Raw genomic sequence first — 20,663 nt, forward strand, 5'->3', positions numbered from 1 at the left:
TTTCGGTTTGACGTATATTTGTATATATAATATGCATATTATACATCTACAAACACTTAATTAACGAGAATTAGATATGATTTTAATATTAGATAACTTAATATATTTAAACCGAAGTATTTTTGTTCAGACTGTTTCGGTTCGTATCAAATTCGAAATACTGTTTAAATTCATTCTACGATCAAAAACTAAACCAATACAACTCTTTTGCTATGTATTTCTTATTCTTGATTTGTTATAAAACCAGTTCTCAGCATGCACCTCGACCAATCAAAAGCAGCCTGCGATTATACGTCACTAAACACGGACCTGAACACATGCGTAGCAGCTGCTTCCGGTTCTACAGATACCAAATGGTTCTTTCCTTACGGGACTTTAGGACAACAGAGTGACTTTTGCACGTAAGATATTAACTCAAATTTAAGTATTTGCAACAAAGATTACCTAATGTTAAAAACAAGTGCGTTTTCTCCGGGCACTCCTGTTTCCCCTGCAACACAAGACCACACTCTCGCGCAAAAATGTGCCAACGATAGTGAATTAGTGTAAATTATCATATTTGTATTACCAATTGTTGTAAATTATGTAATGTTTACGCTACATACTTTTTTAATTATTTGACTGTATACAACATTCAAGAAAAAAACATAAATTTTCGTGGCGGGTGTTTTTCTTAAAGACAAATTATAATGATAATTCTTGATTCTTGTTTTACTACTACAAACACAACATTATGTTTATCAATGATTGCTGTACCAATTTGCAAAAGCCTCGGTTATTCGGTACCTGTTAGACTAAGTGTAAAAAAATCCTATTCAGTGGTTAACTTTTCGTGATAAGGTGCATATTTAAAAAAAATATAGAAAAGAACCTACATTTAAAGCCAATGAGACTGTAGATAGGCAATGATTAGGTTCTACGCTTAATCTTTAAGAATTTCAACATTAGCGGGTGTTTGAAGTTTCGCCTTTTGCCACTTATCCGATACACGCGCCATGCGTCATGCGTCAGGGTTTGCGTTGACAATGTATCAGCCAATGAGGTTGTATTCTAAGACTGTTAAATGACAAAAAGTAATATCTTAATGACAAGGAAGGACTCGTTCCTTACGCTCATTCCGCTCATTCTTAATCGTTAAGAATTTACTTCAGGTCATCTAATTATTACTGAGTTGCATATAAAACTAGCTAATCTGTACTCCAGGAGTTCCGCTCAGACCACTCTGCAGACTTGTGTGAACACAATCTTCGCAAACTGTAAACAAGATGCCAAGAGTGTGAAGATGTTCAGCGAATCGGGAGATAATTTGCTCAACGCATATACCAACTTATGTGGAAGCACTCTTGTTGGTAAGTAAAAGTCAGTAGGTAACATTTATTTCACCCAAAGAGCCATTGTGTAGTCGTTCAAATTTGATGACTTGAAGTTGTAGGTCCATTGATCCGGATGCTATTTTTTTGTGAGGCTAAAATCCATGTGTATGATCATGCTACTTACTTACTTACTAACTTGTATGCATGCATGCTTGCTTACTTACTTACGTACATGCTTGCTTACTTACTTACTTGATTGAATGACGTCGCGCTAGTCCAATCGGATCGCAAGTTAAAATCAACATTGACTTCATAACTCCTTACTTGCTAGACAATTTTAACGTCAAACACTTTTTTATACAAAGGCATAGGCGAATGTAAAACTTGCTTCTTATTTATGTTTGACATAAGGTTCTTGTTTCTATATAAGGTTTCTGTAAAGCTTGATCATGTTTACTCAAAATTCTTCTTTAATATCTTGATAAAATACCAAAGCCCTTAATATAAATAGTTTACACATTTAAGTAAGACAGACACTATATAATCATTGCTTAAAGCCGCCTCCATGACCGCGTTACGGTGTGTTAGTAAACATAAACGATTTTAAGTGCCTTACAGGCCTAGTTTAAGGAATGTTTGACATGACAATCCCCAGCTGTGCATCTCCTGGTTATTGCACTGATGTTACAGTAGGGGCCAATTTCCAGTGTATTTGTTTATTGGCGCAGGGCCATTTAGGGTCTATTTCTATAATAAAACCTTCAAAACTGCACAGCAGGATATTCAGATACACGGTTGTTTTGTTGTTTTGTTTGCTTTTTTTTTATTTTTTTTATTTTTTTATTTTTTTTTTTTTTGGGGGGGGGGGGGTCACTTATAGAAGGATTAATCTAGGCCTTTAAATGTATGAACAAATCATGGGCTTTTGTTTGTTTCTTGTTTACTAGCCTTTGATACGATTAGTTTAACAAATCCTTCTATTTATAGATGCAGCACAAGCTTGCATGTCAGTAGTGACGTCAGCACATCAGGCAACGTTCACTACAGCTGAGACAGCGTTCGGCTTGGGAGTAGTGGCATTACCGACTGCGGCGTCCTTTATAGAAATTTGTGGGTATGTTGGCGACCCTTAAAAAGCTCGTAAATGAACCACAAATGTTGGTCTTTAGATAAATATGACCTGGGCGAGAAACATTACGTTGTCGTTGCCTATCACTGACTATTAACTGCTGGTGCTAAAAGTGTGAACGTTTTAAGACATGAATAGTAGTTAAATACTCAGAAATTAACGATATTACAATTTGTTACTTTTTTTTCATTTATAAAGCTGTGTCGTCTAAAATGCTCAGTAATTACATGTGCATCTGGTCAATGTAATAATTAGAAACTACACAATCAGGTGTTCAATGATCAATGTCGTTTGGGCTTAAACTGAAGTTAATAAAAATACCATGACAATTGGTTCTCATATAACAATATCATTAAAAAATCAGATGAATAAGATAACTGGCCAAAGTTAAGTATCTCTTTAGCCAATTAAATTATTTTCAAAACATGATATCAAAACAAAAAAAGGCTTATCATGATTTAGGTTAAAATAGGAAATGGCAGTTGCCTATGCCAATTAACGAAGAATTAACAAATCCGATCCTCAAATAAGCTTATAATCTCATAGCACACTTAACAGAGAGGACATAGTTCAATTTTTTTATCACTGGAAATACTATTGCTGGCTGATTACCAATATCTAAACTCATCAACATAAAGTACACCACATGAGAGTAAAAAAAGTTATTGCATTTCTCTTATTTCAAATCAAATCGGACTTTATTTATAATTTTGCAATCTATGCGGGCAGAAAAGAAAACGTTTTTCCTTTAACAACAGTATATAAACAATATCGTTGACTGGAAGTAGTGTATTCAATTGAAAACAAAGATATACATTAAAATAATATTGTTTGAGTTAAGCCCCTTGGCATACGAATATTCAACCAACCGCGGGCTCCCACCGCATTAGTTATTGTTTTGTAACCAACCGCGGGCTCCCACCGCATTTGTTATTGTTTTGTAACCAACCGCGGACTCCCACCGCATTTGTTCTTGTTTTGTAACCAACCGCGGGCTCCCACCGCATTAGTTATTGTTTTGTAACCAACCGCGGGCTCCCACCGCATTTGTTATTGTTTTGTAACCAACCGCGGACTCCCACCGCATTTGTTCTTGTTTTGTAACCAACCGCGGGCTCCCACCGCATTAGTTGTTGTTTTGTACCCAACCGCGGGCTCCCACCGCATTAGTTGTTGTTTTGTAACCAACCGCGGGCTCCCACCGCATTAGTTGTTGATTTGTAACCAACCGCGGGCTCCCACCGCATTTGTTGTTGATTTGTAACCAACCGCGGGCTCCCACCGCATTAGTTGTTGATTTGTTATTGTTTTGTAACCAACCGCGGGCTCCCACCGCATTAGTTGTTGATTTGTTATTGTGTTGTAACCAACCGCGGGCTCCCACCGCTGAATTGTAACTCATTTTAATTTCAGTCTTGCAACCACAATGAAGTATACAGCCTATACCACCATTCTACCAACCTACTGCACTGACTCGGACCATTTAGCAGTGTGGTCATCGTTCTATGACACCGTTTTGAACACTTACGCATGCGCATCGTGTGTCACAGCCAGCAGTGGAACGAGTGTTACGAACTCACTGTGGTTAATGTCTTTATCAGTTTGTCTTATTATCTTGACAACATCTTTTCAGGATTGAGTATTTGTGTTGATTTTGTTTGATTTGCCTTCATCATTCAATCAATGAACAAAGGCGTTTTTTTCGTAATAAACTGGTTTCGGTTTTATATCGGTTTCACGAACTGTGTGTGTATTTGTTGTAACAGTTTCAAATAAAACCAAAACCAGTTTCAATCGTTTATTTAACAAAAACCGAAAACCGGTTTTTGAAACTATCGAAACCCCTACCGGAGGCAGTTTCATCGGATTGTTCCATCCGAAAACTAGTTTACTTCGAAAAGAACATGGCGGAAAATGATTAACCTCGTTTGTTGAAACTCAATCTTTTTTTATAACAATGGCTTACTATGGGCAAATGAGCTAAATGAAAAGGGTTACATTAGTAATTGTGTAGCTCAGTAGCTACAGTAGCTCCGCCATGTTGTTGATAATGTACACATGAACCTTGCATTTGTTATTTTAAGCAAAACTATCATAACCGGTTTTGTAACTGCTGAAACTATTGAAACCAAAACTGAAACTGGTTTGGTATCAACAAAAACGCCCTAGGTGTTAACCCTCTATTCGTTAATACTCCTGTACCAGTCCAAATCAATACACACCGTCATAGTAAAGCATGTGCTGACCTGTTTTCATTAAAATAAAATGTGTATAATGTTATCTTGATATTCGTATATTGAGTAAGTATGTGTTTCTACGTTTGCTAATGTAATAAAATGCAAAATAAACCTTGTATGTTTCTTCTTAAAATGTGGTAAAGTATCACAAAAAACTGCAGTCTACTAGTCATAATTTCATGTTATAACTCTTGACTCTTTGCAAAGCTTATATGACTTAAGTTTTCGAAACAAAAGTGTACTCATTGCGTGTATGTTCTGTTGCTAATGTTGCATAAATACTTAGCAATGTGTTTAATGTGACGGGGGTTAAATATGTACGGGCCGTAAATATATGTTTGAATATATGTTTTCTTGCGACGGTGTGTGTCAAGTTTGAATATATGTTTTCTTGCGACGGTGTGTGTCAAGTTTGAATATATGTTTTCTTGCGACGGTGTGTGTCAAGTTTGAATATATGTTATCTTGCGACGATGTGTGTCAAGTTTGAATATATGTTATCTTGCGACGGTGTGTGTCAAGTTTGAATATATGTTATCTTGCGACGGTGTGTGTCAAGTTTGAATATATGTTATCTTGCGACGGTGTGTGTCAAGTCTGTCAAGTTTGCATATATGTTATCTTGCGACGGTGTGTGTCAAGTTTGCATATATGTTATCTTGCGACGGTGTGTGTCAAGTTTGAATATTTGTTTTCTTGCGACGGTGTGTGTCAAGTTTGAATATTTGTTTTCTTGCGACGGTGTGTGTCAAGTTTGAATATATGTTTTCTTGCGACGGTGTGTGTCAAGTTTGAACATATGTTTACTTGCGACGGTATGTGTCAAGTTTTTATATAGTATGTTTTCTTGCGACGGTGTGTGTCAAGTTTGAACATATGTTTTCTTGCGACGGTGTGTGTCAAGTTTGTTTATATGTTTACTTGCGACGGTATGTGTCAAGTTTAAACATATGTTTTCTTGCGACGGTGTGTGTCAAGTTTGAACATATGTTTTCTTGCGACGGTGTGTGTCAAGTTTAAACATATGTTTTCTTGCGACGGTGTGTGTCAAGTTTAAACATATGTTTTCTTGCGACGGTGTGTGTCAAGTTTAAACATATGTTTTCTTGCGACGGTGTGTGTCAAGTTTGAATATATGTTTTCTTGCGACGGTGTGTGTCAAGTTTGAATATATGTTATCTTGCGACGGTGTGTGTCAAGTTTGAATATTTGTTTTCTTGCGACGGTGTGTGTCAAGTTTGAATATATGTTTTCTTGCGACGGTGTGTGTCAAGTTTGAACATATGTTTTCTTGCGACGGTGTGTGTCAAGTTTGAATATATGTTTTCTTGCGACGGTGTGTGTCAAGTTTGAATATATGTTATCTTGCGACGGTGTGTGTCAAGTTTGAATATATGTTATCTTGCGACGGTGTGTGTCAAGTTTGAATATATGTTATCTTGCGACGGTGTGTGTCAAGTTTGAATATTTGTTATCTTCCGACGGTGTGTGTCAAGTTTGAATATTTGTTATCTTCCGACGGTGTGTGTCAAGTTTGAATATATGTTATCTTGCGACGGTGTGTGTCAAGTTTGAATATATGTTATCTTCCGACGGTGTGTGTCAAGTTTGAATATATGTTATCTTGCGACGGTGTGTGTCATGTTTGCATATATGTTATCTTGCGACGGTGTGTGTCAAGTTTGAATATTTGTTTTCTTGCGACGGTGTGTGTCAAGTTTGAATATTTGTTTTCTTGCGACGGTGTGTGTCAAGTTTGAATGTATGTTTTCTTGCGACGGTGTGTGTCAAGTTTTAATATATGTTTTCTTGCGACGGTGTGTGTCAAGTTTGTTTATATGTTTATTTGCGACGGTGTGTGTCAAGTTTAAACATATGTTTTCTTGCGACGGTGTGTGTCAAGTTTGAACATATGTTTTCTTGCGACGGTATGTGTCAAGTTTAAACATATGTTTTCTTGCGACGGTGTGTGTCAAGTTTAAACATATGTTTTCTTGCGACGGTGTGTGTCAAGTTTGAACATATGTTTTCTTGCGACGGTGTGTGTCAAGTTTTGAAAAATGTTTTATGTGATGTCGTGTTTCTCACGTGGTCATATTGGTTATTTTCTGATGTTTTGTTTCGCTTGGATATGTGTTGTCTTGTTACATTGTAGATTTGTCGTAAATTGTGATTTTCGTTCGTATAGTCACTGTCGTCTGGCATATTTTGTCTCTAATTTTGGATTTTTGTGGTCTTGAATCTAGGGTCGTAGTTTAACTAAAGGCCAGTGGGTTTTTTCCGTAATTATAAGAATATGTTCAATAAACATTATCCATGGACCAATTGTTCATGTAAAAGTAAATTTACTTTTACACATGAAGTATATTTGGTTGTCCGAGTAGTGCATCTGCTTCTCACAAAGCGATCGGGTTTGACTGCCTAGGTGCATGATAATTAACATAGTGGTCACCAAGCCGGATAAATGGGTTTTCTCAGGGTCCTCCGGTCTCCCGCACAACCAAATGCCACACTCTAGAGCAACATTTGGCCAACGAGAGTAATTAAGAATGAATTATTACTTCTTTCACAATCGTTGTTAAACAAATAACATTAAAACTAAGTTATTGTTTTTAATTGAAAAGACAAAACACTTTTGGAAATGAATGCTGACAATTTCATGTAACAATAAAAATATGGCAAAAACATAAGGTCAAGCAAAGTCTTAAGAACAAAATTTAATGATGACGTCATATGCCATCTACTGTGTAAGCCTCCTGGCATCATTTTGAGAATAGCAGGCTGGCGATTAGTATCATGTAGCAACACAAACTGCCTAATGACTCCAATCGACTTGACCCTGGAATGAAAAGGGAAGGACCTTCAACAAATCATATTAGTCCTGTGAGATTTGTCATGAACAGGGTTATTGTTTATAGTTAATGCCAGAAGACACCAACAGACATTTAATTCTAGCACACCGGATAGGCATTTCCGGTAAATTCAGCCGTGCTGGAAAACTCCATCTGGCATCCCCCATGCCAGATGAGTCACGCGCTGTGACGTAATACTTTCAATTTCTTTTATTAAACACGTAATGTAACCATAGTTATGAGATTTCAATAGGTGAGTTCCATTAACATTAACTTAACAAAAATATTCCTTAAAAAAAACCCCCAAAAAACCCTTAAAAGACGTCATAGCGAAGGAACTTATTGACGTATGCAGTATATACAAATTACTGCGCGTCATGACGTCAGTAAACATCAGGTCACGCGCTTTTTGGTGCAATGTACAAAAACGCGCTTTCCTCTGTATTTTCTTCACATAAAATGTTATTTAAGGTATGCTAGAAAAATATTTATCATGTGTGTCCGTTCCGGATAGAAAAATCCGACCCTCGGGCACGCTGCGTAGCCGGTAACTCGGCAAGCCTCGTTACATGGCAACGCAGGTGCCCTCGGGTCGGATTTTTCTATCGGGAACGGGAACACATGACATATATTATTATTATGGAAGGATTTGGCTCCAATGAATGTGTTTAAATGGTCACACTAGTCCCGGTATTATTTCATGAACACGCTTACAATGGTTATTTACACGCCATACGCTGCCAGGTAAAGAACTTGAGTGGGTTTATGATACATGAAGGTGTTTTAACAGCTTGTGTACTTAACTTCAGTCACGTGATTATATCATCCAATGTAGAATTTAGAATTTCGTATTTTTGTGCGTAAAACCATGATTACAACTTACCGGAGCAGACGTTGTCCTGTTGTGTATACGTAGCTGCGCATGCGCACTGTTTCTCTGCACAGACCGCGTGTTTCACGTGTTTACAATCGTTCGGCATTGTACAGTTGTCACCAAGAGCTGCAAAAAATGAATAATTCATGTTTTTTTTGTATAATTTGTAAAGGTTATTGGCTGTCTAGTACATGCTTTAGTGTTACGAATGCGAAATTACAGTATCATTTACAATACTTAAATCATTTACAATACTTAAATGCTATCCTAAGAGATGATGAAATGGTACAAATATTCATGCATGACGATGTTTCATTAATCTCATCGATATTGTTTATCATTTTGAAATTCGGTTATTTTTTTATCAATACTTGACCTCAGAAATGAAGACCCTCGTCTCTATGGGGGAGGGGCTATACCTCACAGTCAATGTGGTACAAGTATCCATTGCTACTAACCTATTTTCACACAAGTTTCCGGCCCTTTGAAACCAACATCACAGGCACACGTTCCCTCATTGCACACTGCATACTGAACACAGTCACTATCAATATTGCATGTGCCTTGAACTGTGAAGAAATTAAAGGGTATTCTATATTATACTTCAAACGAATAATATGGTATCAAACCGTTTCACAATTAAAGAGTTTTCAAGGCTGTATGAAAAATTATGAAAAAACATCAGCTGAAAACATCGCATATTATCAGAACACTTTGGTTTATCAAAACATTATTGCAAGCATTTATAAATTGAAGAAATAATTGCGACTGGCGCCATCCATGTATGCGGATTTTGTAAGTGCTTATTGTTCACAAGTATGAAAAAACATTTGTAACTACAGGGAACAGTGCCGTAGCTACACTGAGGCACACCGGTGTTTTTTTTTGAGCATTTAACAATTTCTATTGCCCTAAAAATATCTCTTTTCGACTCACTTCATTTGCCTCAATGTACACAAACCATCGACCAAAGATACCCCAGAATGCAGGAAATCCCTTCTTGCCAAAAAAAAATCTGGGGGGGGGAGCATACCTCAAGACCCCCATAGATCGTTCTGCCTCAGTGTTTTTTTTAAGTCTGGCTACGGCACTGGGGAATATAAGTATAACGATAACGCTTTTCAGATGTACATTGTTCTCGATCGAATAGACATTAAACGATCAATTCAACAAAGATAGATAACTTTTGCATCATTTTCAATACAATATAGCGGTTACCGCCCTTTAACGATCTGCGATACAGGAAAATCACTGGGATATTAATGTAGTGTATGAGTACTCAACCAGACGTTTGTCCGACCATCTATCAACAAAGATTTTAAGATCATGTAACGACAAACGACGACATCGATTTAAAGAAAAGCATAGATCCTTACTCAACATATTATATAGAAACAAGTCTGATAAAACACCACTTTACCATTTACACCACATATGCTGTAATCGCTGTTTGGAGAATGTCCGGCGACACACTCACATAACTCTGCTGTTACATCACACGTTCCATCTCCAAGGCACGGAACACCACCTGAACAGTCCGTGCCAACTGTATATATAAAATGTATCATACGATTAAGCAAATAAACGACGATATAATCGAGCACAACAAAATATAAAGAATAACAATGTTCTATTTTGAGAACTTTGTTTTGACCTAACTCTTTTTGGCAATGTACCAATGTGACCGCTAAACTGGTACATGTTAACGCATAGGGTAGTCTGCTCTTAAACAGTATTTGTAAACATCTCATCGAAACATGTTGTCTTAACCCTTAGACTGCTGATGGCAATTTTAAAGGCTTTGCAAACAGCTTAGAACCAGACCAGACGCTGAGTAACTCGGCGCCTGGTCAGGTTCCAAGATGTTTGCCACTCAGTCAATATATGCCCAAAGTTTTAAGTAAATTGAAAGAAATTTAGAATAAACCAGACGACATTTTTGAGCAGACGACAATTTACCCAGCATGCAAAGGGTTAATGCACCAATCATTTGTAACCACGCCGCCATGTCCGGGGAAAAGCAGGGACTTTGACTTTCGGTCCAGCCAAGCCCGGGCAAAGTCTCCGTCCTGCGGGGACAATCTGCTGGTAAAACCCCCGCCAACTGCCCCCGTAGCCAAGGTACCATAGATAAGGCCAATTTCCCGCTAATTTGGCGTGAAGACAAAACCACCGCAGTCACCCGGCACTGCGGGGCCACCTGGAGAGTAAAAACACGGCCCATTTCCCCGTCTATCCCCGGTATACCCCCAGTCCTGGGGGAACCGTGGTCACAATTGACTGGTGCATGAAGCTGCACTCTCACAGATTGAATGTTTTGACAACTTGTTTTTGGGGAACGAGCCAAATATTGCGAAAATCCATGGAAACCAGTTATATAAGACTGCTGACAAAAAGATCGCAAATAGAAATATTAAGTTCAAGAATTGATCTTTTATGCATTTTTCTTAAACCGTTAGGCAAACATTTATTTTCGAACGGAAATATAAAAATCTATTTTGTCAGCAATCTTATATCATTTGTTTTCAGATATTTACGCAAATTTTTGCTCTTTCCAAGATAAAAAATAAAAAAAAGTTGTAAAAATGGTATATCTGTGAGAGTGCAGATTTAAAGGGAATGCAGAATTAACGAGATTTGATAAATTGCACATATTTTTATTATTTCTATCATTTCCGATTTCCTGGCTTAGTACAATGGTGCAATGTTAGGTCACTCAACGTCTTGAGAGTTATCTAATATGAATTTATAATTCTCCCTACCTTTCGCCAAACATTGGTCCCCAGCAGCATTTCTTACAAAGCCTACGTTACACTCACAGACGCGTGAGCCATCCAACTCCACACACGACGCATGCGCAATGCAGTCACGTCCCTCACACTGAGAGTTGACTATGGAAAGATAAAATACCCTTCAAAATGCAACAAAATTCATGGCAAAGTAAACAATGCAACTTAAAGGACAATAAAACTCGTACAACACATTGAAGACCAAATTTATATGTAAAATGTAAAGGCATGATAACACTAAACAATAGTCACACCACATCACAAACAGACAGTATACATAGTCATAATAATACAGTTGTTCATATATTATGTAATGTTAAGATGGAAAGCGCCATTTTTGCAAGGTGAAAACGCCGACCGACATTTGCAATACCTTAAATCCGCTTAAAACTAAGGTTTTTTTTAATACCACATATAACATTCAGCGGCAGCTAGAGTATTTACCCCAGGTGAAAACAAGGACCAACATGTGGATTTTTTGAAGCCGCTTAAAATTATTCTTTATTTATACGACATATATCATGGTCGAGGCAGGAAGAGTTATTTAATCCAGGTGAAACCACGACCGCCTTGTGAATACTTAGGCATTATCACTACGTGTTATGTCCGAGGAATGTAGAGTTATTCCTCCCAAGTAAAAACCCTGACCGTCATTTATATACCATTATTTAAACCCACTGAAAAGTAAGTTTTCATCACGACATATACATATCCAAGGCAGGAGTTATGCGCATTCCTTTGAAGCTTCTTAGTCAATATCAATACGACGTATACCATATGCATGTCCACAGTGGCTTGATGATAAAGGCTCATTAAAGTCACAATAAATAATTTCAACTAGCCAAAATTATATTTTATACATACTTGCATATAAGCCACTGTGTGCATGTCCGATGGAAAAAGCGTCGTTATCTCAAAATGAATACCCCGACCATTATGCGCATTCTCGTAATACTGCTAAAAACTTTAAAAAAATCAATTTGAATAGGACATAAACCATTTCCGAGGATGGTCGAGTTGTTTTTCCCGAGGGGATTACCTCGACCGACCCGTGCATTCCTTTCAAACCGTTTAAACTGTGCTACCTACAATACAACATATACCTTTTCCAAGGCAGGTCGAGTTATTTTCTCCAGGTGAATACCCAACCCTGCATGTGCATTCCCGTGGTTCCTCTTCACCCGTACACAGTGCGTGTCTCGTGCAGTCAATACTCGAGTCACAAGTTGCTCCGACTGAAAAGCCATCTAAAGGTGTATAGATTTGTTTAAGGGGATTTCACAGTGCAAAAGTAGGTTGGATAGGTCAAAAGTTTAACTGTTTTAAAAATTCATACTGTATTCAGTTTTGAGGATCAATCTTTTTTCGGGAATAAACCACACGTTCTTTGCGACATGTAATAATGAGTAATAAGCAGATGAACAAATTTTACGATTTTTTTAAACATTTTATGTTTTGGTTATTCTGCTTTATGGAATGCCCTTAACACACTAGCTTATAACTTTCCATTGTCACTTTAAAGGCCTAGTTTAATTCTTCTATAAGTGACCCCCTTTCCCAAAAATCAACAACAAAAAAAACGTGTATTTGTGCACAACCTCTGTTAATTGATCTTAATCTTATTGCCTAATTGTCTTATCAGATCTCCAATCTGAGTATCCTGCAGTGCAGTTTTGGATGTTCGATTATAAAAATGGACCCCAAATGGCCCTGAGCCAATAAAAAAATACACAAGAAATTGGCCCCTACTGTGACATCAGTGCAATTAGCAGGAGATGCACAGCAGGGGATTATCATGCCAAACATTCCTTAAACTAGGCCTTTAAACATCAACTATTTAAGGGGCACAATATAAGTTTACGATTTGGATACGCCGATTTTTATTTTTGTTAAATTTCAATGCATTATTATGTTTACCTCATTTGACTTGAATTATAAAATCCATATTATTGTGTACATATAAATGTTTAATCTTGTTTCATTTATAAACTTATTGACCATGTGCACATTATACGTCTGTATTAATATAACACTGAGTTATATCCTAGGAAAGGTCAGTGAAGATCGAGTTCAATGCGGCTAATTAAAAAAAAATATTAAAGTCTCAGAACTACCAGAATTCTAATAACAAGTGGATAGCGGAAATGACGTCGAAGGTATTCTGTCCAATGCCTGTACACGCTGAGTGTTAATGTGAATGAGAGAATGGGCAAAAAATTAAACAGTGAAAATATCAAATTGATATTTTCACTGTTTAAAACAGTTATATATCAGTTTTATTTCACTTAAAAATCTCCATTAACCTCCAGTGAGCATACACTTAATGTTAATCGTTATGCATAAACAATACAAACCGTCTCCGGAGCAAAGTGTGTTATCATTGAAGGCCGTATATCCATCTTTACATTGACAAACTGTCTCATTTTCCGAGACACTCGTGCATAGAGCGTTGTAAATGCAATCAACCGTGTCGTCTTGTTGACAGGGTGTGCCCACTGTATGAAAAATATTCAAACAATGTCAACAAATATGTTTAAAAAAAGACTGTTCTCATTTGAAAATGCCAATATTTATTTAATAAATGTTCAATATTTATGCGAAAAACTACAGAAACAAGCTCAGCAGCAAATTTAAACCCGGCTTAATGGCACTGTGTAAACGCGAAAGACACAGAACATACAAAAAAATCACAAACAAGAAACATGGAAGAATAGCATAAAACTACTATATAACTATGAACAACTGGGTATGTTTATGAAGAATAATCAGGTTCCGTCTTGGAACGGTCAGTAAAATGTAAATTTACTGGGGGTTTAAACCAGTTTGTGTGCACAACTTTCAGAACTTGACAAATATTTTCATCGATAAAGAAAATGTGGTTCCGCTAGTGACTCATATTTCAGATGACTAATCCACAGTGTTGTGTAATGGGTTTTTTAAATTCTATTCAATTCAAAGTTTATTGGCAGATTGGCATAATATAGCCCTTGACTATAGTAAGTATGTTATCATATAAAATACTATAACTAATACATCAAAAAGGCATATGGACAAATGAGTTTAAGAAGGATAAGTTTAAGCCTTATTTTACCTTTCTCCAAACATGATGTGTTGTCCCCATGGGGCACGTGATCATCTGGGCATGCGCACTTGTCGTTAACACAGCTAGCTCCGTTGACGCACTGCTCACTGTTGGTACATGACGTGCCGACTGTGACAAAAAGAAAAAAAAAAACATTGGAAAATCATAAAAGTAGGTGAATTTGTTGGCCAATGACGCACTTCTCATTTGTGTTATATTTAGATTGCAAGATAAATATTGGTAACGGTATGTACGTAGCAGTATTGTTCTTAAATGAACATCATTTATTGCAAAAGAAATGTGTTAACAGCACGGTCAATCCACATAGCTAGCAATCGATAAAAGAACATGTAATTGTTTTCAAAGTACAGAGACTGTTTTATTTATAATTGAATGTTCGTTAATTCAAATGTGCGAAATTAGTCATAAATTGTTTCATTAACATTTACTTTTAAATCACGATTCAGGCATAAATTATCATATGAATTTAACATAGTTTAAAGTAAATCATGTGTTGTTACAATAAATGAACCCCGTTGGTTCGAATTTATAGGGACTGGCAGAAATACCTCAAGCCTCAGAAAGTTCGAGCCAAACGGCATTGTTTACCTACTGTTCTCTGTCCTAGTTCGAGCCAACGAGGATTCCTAGCCAAGCGAATTCGAGCCAACGAGTGTTCGACTATATTGTGTTGTGCTTATAATGATACAATGATTTATTTCCTAACAGCTGTTTTGAAAAAACTGGCAACATCTGTTTTGCTATTTATTATAATATACATATATATATATATATATGAGTCATTTAGGCAAAGTAACGGGCGTTTAGAACTTAGATCCACATATATAATATGTTTTGATTATATATATCGACGTATATTGAATCATTGATTTCATATTCTTAAAGTACTAGTTATTACGTTTTATGTTGTCCAATACTTCCACACGAGGTACGGATAATATCCCCCCCCCCCGGATGATTGCCCCCCCCCCCAGACAGTAACCCCTAGGACCAGAGCACTCCCGGAAGATAGCCCCCCCGCCCCGTCTTAATGAAAAAACAGACGATATCCCCCCAATATCAAAATGCATATTATAACCAGTTTATTTAAGCAAATTTGCAAAACAATGATTTTTATTATATAATGAACCAACCCAAAGGCATAAATAAATGAAAAAAAAATCATGAATAGTGAAAAATAAACGGAAAAAGCATGTGATTTTACAATGAAACATTTATTATTTTAAAAGTTAATTGTTTTCTCTGTTATTTGTTGCTTAAGCACTTATTTAATAATCTTTGATCAGTAAGTTCTCACCTTTAATTATCATTTGCATTGACCTTTAATTATTTAATAGGGTGATAATCCTTAATGCGATAATGACATTATATGTTTTATTTCTTTTGAAGATGTTTTATATGTAAAGTAATTTATATATATGCAGGGGGGCTATTGTCTGGGGGGGGGGGGGGGGCTATTGTCTGGGAGGGCTATCATCCGGGGGGGGATATGGTCCTAGGGGCTAATGTCTGGGGGGGGCAATCATCCGGGGGGATATCATCATACACTCAGTAATCGCATAATCTACGCTGTTGACAATTATATTTTAAGGGACGAACTTTGATGTAAAAGTATATTTCGTGATCACCAAACGTACGGTTTGAATGCAAATTTTAAGAGACTGTACACCAGATTGGCACCAAAAAAGTGTTTTTTTCTGTAACGAATCTCAGGACAATCGTTTAATAAAATGTGCTACGCTTTGATATCATAATTGTAAAAAATGTACCAAAATGTAAAAAAAAAATTGGTCGGAGAGCGGGTTCGAACCGATGTCGCCAAAATTGCAGTCTAGCATCTTATCCACTGAGCTACGAAGTTTACTCTAATCCTGTGACATAATTAAGCTATACACCTAACTCGGTAATATCACGTGGTCACATCGACCAGCCAATCACGCATACCCAGTAATCTTCTTATTAGTGGAAAAATACGAAATAACTGTTAAACTTAAATAAATTGTAAACTTTGTGGTACTTCAGTTAGTAAGTTTTTAATGCATTGTACACATTAATACCAAATTTATTACAGTTTTCGACAATTTTCTTTTTTTCTTGCAAACTGATCATCTGGTGCACAGTTGCTTTAAAGTTCTAAAAGAAAGGTCCAGAAAATGCGGAATGTAGATCACAGTTAATATTTTAGCACTCACCAATCATTTAATATTTATACAATTTTTTGCTATTGAATAAACGGTTAAAATCTTGTTATCATTAATTTTTGATCTCTATTAATGCATTAAGTAGTAAGTAGTTAATAGGTTGATCACTCAAAAATTATATTTGTTATACATATTGATTTTGAATTGGAATGTCACTTTAAAATAAATGTTTGAATTGAACATAGGCTTATGGTATCATAAAAGCACTTACTCATAGCAAGACAGGCCTCGTTTTCGTGAGCATATCCGTGATGACAGGTACATGTTGTAACGCAATCTGCATTCTCTACATTGCAACTATCTGAGGTCAGCTCAAAACCTGAAAGAAAAATAATAATTTAGTAAAAAACTTTTTTTTTTATTTCTAGAACACTTTTTGGATGTAATGTGTATTATCTGAGCTGCGCTTTTGTGAGATCAGCATGAAACCTGCATTAAAAGTCAAGTCAAGAAATTTATAAAGTAATCAAATGCCACCGGCCAAAAATACGTGACATACATAATAAAACAAATGATATACGAGTTTTATGTTAAGAAAAGGAAATTAAGCATATATCCAAACATGAGTGTTTCCTTTTAATTGTTAATTTCTGAAAGAAGATGATATACATAGAAAGACCACTTAATTAGAGTCTCATAATTACTTGTTTTCATTTTCAAAAAGAATTATTGGTCATTTATTCTGCACCTGACCGTGCAACGTTATGGGCTCACATGTTATTATCCAAAACGTTTCAAAGTCAGCTCTCAGTTTGGAAGCAAGGTACATAGAACTTCACATACAGTATAATACGTTATACACGCATAAGATAATTGTGTAATTAAATATCTACAAGAATACTAGTCTGAAAACATATTTGATGCATATTCTAAGATATGCGAGTTTACATGTTACTTTTGATTTGCTATACCCATATAATTTAACAATACTACCAGTTAGTTTACATATTATGAAAGTCTTTCATTATGAAAAAAGTATTTTAGAACAAACACATAAAGTGCATGTTGTTTCCGAAAACAATAACATAAACACTTAAAAGGCACTTACAATAACTCAAAGTAAACGAAACATGCTTCAGCATCAGAGCATTAAGCTCTTAAACGTTTTCAGAAATTCCTGCAGTGCAAATGCTGATTCATTTGTGGGAAACCAAAGTTGAATTCGATGCTATTTTTAGATTTAATAATAAGCAAGCATTACAGTACATTATACATGTCTTCAAATTTGTCAGGCGACGGTATTATCAGTTACTTTCTTTCGAAAATTTATTATTTTTTTAGGCCTTACGAGAATTAAGTGAAGCTTTTAGCAATTACCAATCATTTAGCATTTATTCGTGTTCAGCTATAACATACATAGTACCAATCGTGTTTTCAGTAAACGTGTATTATTTTCCGAAAATGCAAGTTAACGGTTTATCACATAAAATGTATGTTTGTTAAACATCTGCCGTATTGATTTTGAATAAGAGGGTTACTTCAAAATATGTGCTCGATTTTAATATAAGCAAAATACTGTGTTAAAACATTGATTCCTTTGAAATAAAAACAAAACGAGAAAAGCGATGAACGGGTTATGTAAACTGTTTAAACATTAAGCAACTTAATTCTTAACTAAATATACATGTTTTAAAAGCAAATTTGTTTAAAATTATACTTAACTTTACATCGGTCTTAAACATACCTGAGCTAGCAACAACAAACGCAACCAGTATCACGAACGAAGCATCCATTCATGTACAGTTTCTCTTGAACACAATAAATTCAAAATAAATAACCATGAAACACGGATAATAAAGTCCAGATGTAAGTGTAGCTTAACCAAACGTAAATATCACTCAAGACAAAGATAAACTTCCGTATAATACTCCACTAGATGGAGTGTTTAGTGAGAGTATATTGAAATATGATGCTGCCCTGATCAAAATTCATACTCATGTTAGATAGTGAGACTGAATGTGGTCACATCTTGTCGTTTTAAATTACACAGCTGTAAGACAAACTTGTTTCATGATAATGTATTATCTATATCATATCAAACATAGAAACACCAGTTGGCGCAAACGCTTGCAAGCACCTCATCCCCTTTCAATGCAGACACACGTAATGAGATAAATTAAATCACCTCCACCCCAATTTAGAAAAGTATTAACAACTAAACACACTTTTAAATGACGAACTCATTTATTAGCTTTTTTCGCTTATTTCTATGAATTTTATAAATGATTAACTACTATTTTAAAACAAAAACCTGTTTTAAGTTTAAACTTATTTATTTAAAACGATTGTGAAACTAGCTATTGCAACTTATATTAATCACTCTCGTTGGCACGATGTTGCGCGAGAGTGTAGTCTTGTGTTGTGGGGGGGAACCGGAGTACCCGGAGGAAACCCACTTGTCCGAATGTTGACAACAACCAAACTCGCATGCGCCGAACCCGGATAGCCTAAGTGAGAAGCGAGTGCACTAACCACTGCGCTGACCAGACAACAACCTGTTTTGAAACATGACCTTCATTGTAGTCAGTACAGTGTCCATGACCTTTGATAAGTTGATTAAATGCAGTAGTGATTTATGATATTGATCTACAGGTCATGACAATTCTCCATACGATGTTTGAGGACCGTGGGTGGGTGGGTGAGCTTATTTGTACTCGCACTCGGGCTTTGCCCATTCGGCGAGTGCTCCGTTAAGTTTGTTAGTCATTTTAGGATTTTGGGGCATAGTGCACAGACAGAATGTAACTCTGGTTAGAGCTACCATGTTTCTTTAATGTGCACCAGTGTACAGCACTGTCACACGGGACCCCCATTTAACGTCCCTCCCGGAAGACGATTAGTATCTTTGTTTAGTGATGCGACGGGGAATCCAACCTGCGACCCCTGGATTGATAGTCAAGTGTTTTACCACTAGACCACGGATCCGCCACTTTGAGGACCCTAGGTCCAAGCCTTCTCTTTTTTTGATCGGAAAAGTTGTGCGGGGTTTAAATACATGTTTTGTACAGGTGTCCACATTTGTATCATACTGAAATGATTGGCTTTATATTTCGGAAATAATAAAAAAAAAAACGATTCATGTTTTTTGATAATACATATGAATAAATATTGGTTACTGAATAATTAAGCTTTTCGATATGATTAAATGAGGTAAAATGCCAAGGGAAATACATGTTTGTATTTGTGTTGAAATAATGTTTGGCTGTGTATTCAATCATCATGATTAAAAGTTTACCATGATAATTATGATGACAAATTGCAATGAAACAGTCATATGTCATCTTCGAGATAGCGAGCTTTCGCCACATATCAACTACCTTTCTAGTTCCGTGATACTTCCGTGATACTTCCTAAAACTGCCAATTTCAATCAGACATATACAATGTCGGAGGAAGGTCGAATTATTTACCCCGACGGGAATACCTCGACCGACCCGTACATTCCTTTGAAACCGTATAAACGTTGCCAATTTCAATACAACATATACCTTTTCCAACACAGGTCGAGTTATATTCTCCAGGTGAATACCCTACCCTGCATGTGCATTCCCGTGATTCCGCTATGGTAGCTGGTATAACATAACTCTATGCAGTACGCATCATTCTGAGCGCGTCTAGGGATGTTATTCTCTACCACTGCTGTCGATGACGTTGAGGTTTTTTGGCTACAACTTGCTTCATGTAATAACCCTGGTCAATCTGCTGGGTCACACTTGTTGTATTTGGTCGAATAAATATAAGGGTGCTTGCACGCTGATATTTGATTTGTGTAGTTCATGGTCATGGTTTTCCCTTTTTTATCAAAAGCATTTAAAATTTACTACCGTGAGCCGATATGGTTCAAATACTTTCCTGTGAGTCAATTGCTGAAAACCATGTCAGTTTTAGCCTAACACCCTTTTACTTCTTCGAAAGTCCCTTGACAGATTGTTCGAGACATACCTGACAAGACGTACCTGTTGCAGCGAAACCTCAGAAACTAACTTAGATAACTATCTAATTAGACCGTTCGGTAGCGAGTGTTTTAGAGAGATGTCGAGCGTTGGATCGGATGCGGTTTAACTCTTACTAAAAGAACACAATTGTCGAGGAAATTTTAATTTTGTTGACATATAGTGCCATTTTGATTAATGAAGGTGTATAAATGTATAACCATTTAAGTGGAA

At 36.4% G+C, this 20,663-nt stretch overlaps 2 protein-coding genes across 2 annotated transcripts; one reads left to right on the forward strand and one right to left on the reverse strand.

The window, feature by feature from the left end:
* The first annotated feature begins 241 nt into the window (after nucleotides 1-241).
* On the forward strand, nucleotides 242-4,775 carry LOC128221153 (uncharacterized). The gene is made up of 4 exons (XM_052929611.1): nucleotides 242-401; nucleotides 1,204-1,349; nucleotides 2,301-2,427; nucleotides 3,856-4,775. Exons 1-4 carry the CDS (start codon nucleotides 256-258, stop codon nucleotides 4,079-4,081), a joined length of 645 nt encoding a protein of 214 aa, XP_052785571.1. The 5' UTR covers nucleotides 242-255; the 3' UTR covers nucleotides 4,082-4,775.
* A 2,502-nt stretch (nucleotides 4,776-7,277) lies between these two features.
* LOC128221154 (multiple epidermal growth factor-like domains protein 11) lies at nucleotides 7,278-18,457 on the reverse strand. The gene is made up of 10 exons (XM_052929612.1): nucleotides 18,183-18,457; nucleotides 16,710-16,817; nucleotides 14,286-14,405; nucleotides 13,549-13,689; nucleotides 12,298-12,429; nucleotides 11,168-11,296; nucleotides 9,826-9,951; nucleotides 8,864-8,974; nucleotides 8,415-8,531; nucleotides 7,278-7,518 (listed from the first exon to the last, which is right to left on the reverse strand). Exons 1-10 carry the CDS (start codon nucleotides 18,229-18,231, stop codon nucleotides 7,442-7,444), a joined length of 1,110 nt encoding a protein of 369 aa, XP_052785572.1. The 5' UTR covers nucleotides 18,232-18,457; the 3' UTR covers nucleotides 7,278-7,441.
* Nucleotides 18,458-20,663: the final 2,206 nt, after the last annotated feature.

This window comes from Mya arenaria, chromosome 16 (genome assembly GCF_026914265.1).
Source record: "Mya arenaria isolate MELC-2E11 chromosome 16, ASM2691426v1".
Lineage (NCBI taxonomy): Eukaryota > Metazoa > Mollusca > Bivalvia > Myida > Myidae > Mya > Mya arenaria.